The 5,972-nt window shown below is 37.6% G+C and overlaps 1 protein-coding gene across 1 annotated transcript; it reads left to right on the top strand.

The window, feature by feature from the left end:
* The first annotated feature begins 712 nt into the window (after window positions 1-712).
* On the top strand, window positions 713-5,646 carry LOC100759996 (hyaluronidase PH-20). Its single transcript, XM_027389708.1, has 3 exons — window positions 713-1,669; window positions 2,107-2,196; window positions 5,152-5,646. The coding sequence occupies exons 1-3, from the start codon at window positions 713-715 to the stop codon at window positions 5,644-5,646; spliced, it is 1,542 nt and encodes a 513-aa protein (XP_027245509.1).
* Window positions 5,647-5,972: the final 326 nt, after the last annotated feature.

Here is a 5,972-nt window from a genome sequence, read left to right as displayed (position 1 = left end):
CCACCTGTGCATATTCACTATGTTCCCTTTTAAAAGGGCCCCGCCCACCAACCATTTTCCTCTCTGTCTGTTCCCCCCTTCTGTCTCTGCCCTCTTTCCTTTCTCCTGCTGCTCCTGTCCCCAGAGGCTGGTCTCCCAACTCCTTTTTCCCCCTTTTATGATCCCTTTCCCAAATAAAAAATCCCTCTGCTGGAACCCTGTCTCATGGCATCTTTCTCTCCTGCAATGCTTTTCTTAAATTAGAACAGATATATCGTCCTATAAATCTGGGAATTAAGTAAGAAAAATAGTTACATCCAGTTCTCTTTGGGATTGGGAATGATTTTTGAAGATTAACTAAATGCTGATTATTAAAGAATTTGTTATCAAACACAAGAGAAAACAATCTTATTGCTTTAAGCACAATAGTAGGCATTCTATCTTTTGAAATTAAGTTAAGTTCTCTGCATAAAACATTGAGGACTTGGTAGAGCTCTCATGGCTACAGTGAATTCCATATTTGCCTTTTTTTCAGTTCTGGATGATTGAACTTGCTGCAAAATATTCCTGATATGTGACACAAGAAGAATAATCTTCAATAGAAAGCAGTCATTATACCTTCATCGGTCACGGTGACCTCATGTCACTATCTTCCTCATCTTTTGCATAAAATACTGGACAAACCTAAGTGTTTAAGAAGAAATAAGTGTTTACACAGTAATTACTCCGTGCAATGGGAGGGTTACCACTGAAGCACCTCTTTTGGGGGAGCTTTGTTGTGTCTAGGGCGACATTCCAGACAGTGTTAATAATCTTCCTTCTGATTCCATGTTCCTTGACTGTGGATTATAGGGGAGGGCCACTTCTACCAAGTGAGATTTTAATTTGGGTCTGGAATGTCCCAACTGAAGCTTGTATTGGAAACTTTAGCCACTCAATAGATCTGAGCCTCTTCCCTATAGTCGGAAGTCCCCGAAAAACTGCCACAGGGCAGCCTGTTACACTATTTTATGTTGATCGACTTGGCTACTATCCTCACCTAGATACAAAGCTAGCAGAGCATCATGGAGGAATTCCTCAGTTAGGGAATTTGAAAAATCATCTGGACAAATCTAAGACTGATATTGAGCATTATATTCCAGTAGACAAATTTGGCTTAGCTGTCATTGACTGGGAAGAATGGAGGCCCACTTGGATGAGAAACTGGAAACCCAAGGACGTCTACAGGAATAAGTCTATCGCCTTGGTCCAGGCAAATAATGCAGGGATTAGCATCGAAGATGCCACACAGAAAGCCAAGGACGAATTTGAAACGGCAGGAAGGCATTTCATGGAAGAGACTTTAAAACTGGGGAAATCAGTTCGACCAAGACACTTATGGGGTTATTATCTGTTTCCTGATTGTTACAACAATAAGTTTCAAGACCCAAAATACGATGGGAACTGCCCTCCTGTGGAAAAGCAAAGAAATGATGCTCTTAGCTGGATGTGGAAAGAAAGCACGGGCCTTTACCCTTCTGTGTATTTGAAGAAAGACTTGGGATCCAATCGACAAGCTGCACTCTATGTCCGATACCGAGTAGTGGAATCCGTAAGAGTGTCCAAGGTTCGAAGTGAAAAAGATCCTGTCCCGATTTTTGTCTATATTCGTCTTGTTTTTACTGATAACACTTCTGAATACCTTCAGGAGGTAAATAAATGGTGTATAGCATTTCTGACCTAGTAGTGTTCATAATGTTTATGGAAATTAATGTTAATTTTAAAGCTTCATATATAACTTAAGCATATACACGGGGCTAGTTTTATGTTCTCCAAAAGAGATAAAATTGCTACATTTTTAATGCTTATTGTAATCATATGGCCTGTTTGTTAGTCATGGCAGAGAATCATAAAATATAGACAATATTTTAACTGTTTTATTTTTATTCTGTGGATATTTCCAGAATAAGTAATGACAACAATAGCCTATTTTTCAATAGTAAAGAAATGGCATAGTAAAAAGATTTAAAGAATGTAGAAATATTTTAAGTGTTACTGTTGGGTCAGCATGCTTAGTTTGTTGTTGTTGTCCTGTGTAAATGCTTCCATTTATCCCTCCTTGCTAACTCTTTCTATCATCTTTGCCAGGTGGACCTTGTGAATACAATTGGTGAAATTGTTGCTCTGGGTCCTGCTGGGATTATAATATGGGATGCTATGTCTTTAGCACAACGCGCAGTAAGTTGATTTGGGAGGAAATAGAAAGTAATTCTATCCTTAATGTTTTTGAAGACTTGGTGTTAAGAAAATTTGTATGGTGCTTGGCAAGCAGTAGAGCTCAGTATTTGCTCAGGCAAGTTGTATTACATCTTTTATTTTGAAGTAGAAAATATAGTACCTGTCTTCCAGTGAGGAATCAGATAGTCAATGAATTAACCGAAGTTTTCTAGGCTTGTATTGGAAACTTTAGCCACTCAATAGATCTGAGCCTCTTCCCTATAGTCGGAAGTCCCCGAAAAACTGCCACAGGGCAGCCTGTTACACTATTTTATGTTGATCGACTTGGCTACTATCCTCACCTAGATACAAAGCTAGCAGAGCATCATGGAGGAATTCCTCAGTTAGGGAATTTGAAAAGCAGCAAACTAGGACTACCATTTCAGTTTTTTGATATGATGCTTAGTGTCAGACAACAGGTATCTGTGATTTATTTATTTGTCCCCATTTTCACAATACACTTGAATAAGAGAGAGACAGGAGACACAGATGGGGGGTGTAGTGTGTGTGTGAATATAATAAACATTGTTAACATAGAGCTGCATATGCCATGGACAAAATAACAAAAATACTTCTTTTAAAAGTATTTAAAACAGATTTATTTCAAGGTCCACCACTGACCCTCCTGCCTATTTTGTGTGACTTCATCATTTTTAGTCTGATCAAGAGAAAGTAATTAACAGAAAATTCAAGTCAGGGATTGGTATATGTCTCTTGGTAAAAATCTCTGAGTCACAGAAAATTACCTTAAATTATAATATTCCAAGGGATAGTCCAAGCTCTTGCTGCTGTTCTTCTAAAACTATAAATGCCTTTCTCAAGGCTATTAATCCAGTGATGGGCCCACTTATGATTTCTGTATACTACCTCCTTAAAAAAATGAAAAAATTGAGAACTCATTCCTTCCTCAAAGAAGAAACCAATCAGCCATCGACAGAGAGTAGCATGTGTGTGTGGGGGGGGATTTTTTTTGTAGCTGTCACATTGGTTTTTAGTGTCACTTTAATCTTAGCTGTCCATTTTTTTTTATTGTTCCTCCCAAAGGTCTGCAGTATGATTTATTCAGGAATAGACTTCAGTATCACTATTTTCTATTTTAGGTACTGTCGTGACATTATTCTCTATAAATCTTTTCTATATATTTCTATATATTTCTTCTTCTTCTTCCAAATTCATGATCATTTTTTAGTGTCATCACCCCTCTTTATTTTGTGTCATTTGTGATCAGTATTGCTATGGCTCACTTACTGTTTTTCTTCAGGTTCTCTGAAATCCAAGTGTAGTGTGTGTGTGTGTGTGTGTGTGTGTACAACAGAGGCAAGATCTTATCTTCCTTAATTGTTCCCTATTTCATCTCTGGAGAGGGAGTTACACAGAACCTGGATCCAGCAGTTCAGCTAGACAGTCTGGTCAGCAATATTTAAGGATTTTCTTGTGTCTACCTCCCCAGTGAGGGGCTTAAATGCAAAGACACAGTAGCTGCCTTTTTGAAGTAGGCTTGGGGATGAAATTCAGATAATTACATCTGCAGAGAAAACATTTTGCAGACTAAGCCATTTCCCTAGTCAGCTCCTATCCCATTGTCCTGGTAATCAGTTATTTTCTTTTTCAGTTGCCATGACTTTCTATAAAAAAGAGTGCCAAGTAAGCCATTTCCTATCACTCCACTTTATCCACCCAGTGGTGTGAAGAAGCCAGCTCTGTCAGTCCTACATTATGGTCATTAATTTGCTCTGTAGCTAAGGATAATCTCAAACTCCTGATCCTTTGGAGTCTCTTGGGATTACTAGACTGTGTCATCCTGCTCTTCTGAATAGATACAATTTTTCCTCTTATCCTTTTATCTCATGGCCTCTGCTCATGTTATCTACAAACAAAGTTGGAAAAGTTTATACATTTACAAGATATGGTTTCATTATATTAAGCCATCCTGGACAACTCAAGATAATCTACAGTCTCCTTTATTGTAAATTCACACAGTCACAGACTCTACAGACCAGAGGGCAGATACTTTTGCTAGGTAATTGCTGACTCAACCATAAAGAATTGCAACACAAGGAAAAATGCAGTGTAGATTCCTGTCAGAGCTGACAAGATCCCTGCCATTTTTGCCAGCGTGCTACCACAGTCAGCCCATTCAGTAGAACTGTTGATCATGAGAGACCATGACTGTCTGCTGTTTGTTTTTAAGGTCAATGTCCAAGTTTTAGAACACAGTACTGTTAAGATGGATCACTTGTGTTCCTTATCACTCTAGGCTACAGTTTGTCTAAGGACTGTCATTGTACACATGTTTTGACTATGTATCGATTGAGCCATCAGTTTTGTAATATACTTCATGATGTTTAAACTCATCTAATAAGTGGAATTCTTGTTCCATTTCTTTGTGATTTTTTGAGAGTTAACAGGAGAAACGATAGGTCCCATATTTATATTCATTTATCTTCACAATAAGCAAGGCTCCAACACCATCGCTAATTTAAGAGTGATGAAACAGAAACATAACTAAGATAACTAATTTTCCTGATGTGACCCAGATTTTTAACTAAAATTTAGAAAGCTTGAGATACCTGAGGTTGACAGACATAGTCTTTAATGAAGGTGGCACTCCTATTGACCAAGTTAGCCTCAAAACTTATCATCTAACATCTATAACATCCACTCTCTTGAATTTATGAATTGTTAGGGAAGATGAAGGCTAGGATAAATTGAGCCTCAACTAAACAATTCTTCATTGACCTGATAAACTTATAGATTACAAAAGCTGTTGGAATAACTTTGCTTGTTAAAAAGAGTATTTCTTACCACTCGATCAATCTGATGCTTCTTTCTTCCTAAGAGTTGTTTTTTCCTGTAGTCTCTCTTTTCACATGGGAAGTTGTGCTTTGCTATGCTGATTGTCTGATTATTTTACAGCCAGGTTGCCCGATCCTACATCAATACTTGAAGACAACCCTGAATCCATACATAATCAATGTCACCCTAGCAGCCAAAATGTGCAGCCAAACACTTTGTGAGGAGAAAGGTGTGTGCTCAAAGAAAAATGAAAGTTCAGATGTATATCTTCACTTGAACCCAAGCCAGTTTTATATCGAATTAACGAAAACTGGAACATATGAAGTCCATGGCTACCCCCGAGTTGCAGACCTGCAGTATTTTAGTGAACATTTTCAATGCAGCTGTTTTACTAACATGGACTGTCAGGAGACACCTGATATAGAAGACATAATGGATGTTAATGTGTGCATAGGTGACAATATTTGTATAAAGGCTGAAGTAGAACCCAACCCAGCATCCTACCTCCTACCTGGCAAAAGCCTCCTCTTTCTGATAGTGCTTACACAAATACTGCATCATATGCTAGAAGATATTTTTGTTTTTTTGGAGAAAATGCTAGTTGGTGCTCCTTAGTTCTCTCTACCCACAGCATTTTTTTTAAACAGGCCTCAGTGATTTGAAAATGTAAGATGTGATTCTATTTTGCAAATTTAATTCTACTTTAATAATCAAGATTCTATTTTTGAGTTTCAAAGGCAAAGTATATATTCTTCTACGAAAGACCGATTGCAAGCAAGGCTGCTGCGTTTGGAGATTAGATTTCGTATAAAGAGTATGAAAACTGAATAAAATAAAATTACTATAAATTAATGTCTTTTTAGTAGTCTGTCATTGCTTAAAGATGATCAAGCAAGTATTAAGATGAAAACTTCTGCTGTTTAAAATGGAATCCAAGTGTG

Source organism: Cricetulus griseus, assembly GCF_003668045.3.
Source record: "Cricetulus griseus strain 17A/GY chromosome 1 unlocalized genomic scaffold, alternate assembly CriGri-PICRH-1.0 chr1_0, whole genome shotgun sequence".
NCBI lineage: Eukaryota > Metazoa > Chordata > Mammalia > Rodentia > Cricetidae > Cricetulus > Cricetulus griseus.
Note: the sequence above shows the minus strand (reverse complement) of the source record. Positions and strands in the feature narration are given on the sequence as shown.

Bases quoted from the DNA above. Each gene is read 5' to 3' on its own strand.
- LOC100759996 (XM_027389708.1), top strand. From the start codon at position 713: ATGGGAGGGTTACCACTGAAGCACCTCTTTTGGGGGAGCTTTGTTGTG. The intron at 1,670-2,106 runs GTAAATAAATGG...CATCTTTGCCAG, and splicing joins CTTCTGAATACCTTCAGGAG to GTGGACCTTGTGAATACAAT. The intron at 2,197-5,151 runs GTAAGTTGATTT...ATTATTTTACAG, and splicing joins TGTCTTTAGCACAACGCGCA to CCAGGTTGCCCGATCCTACA.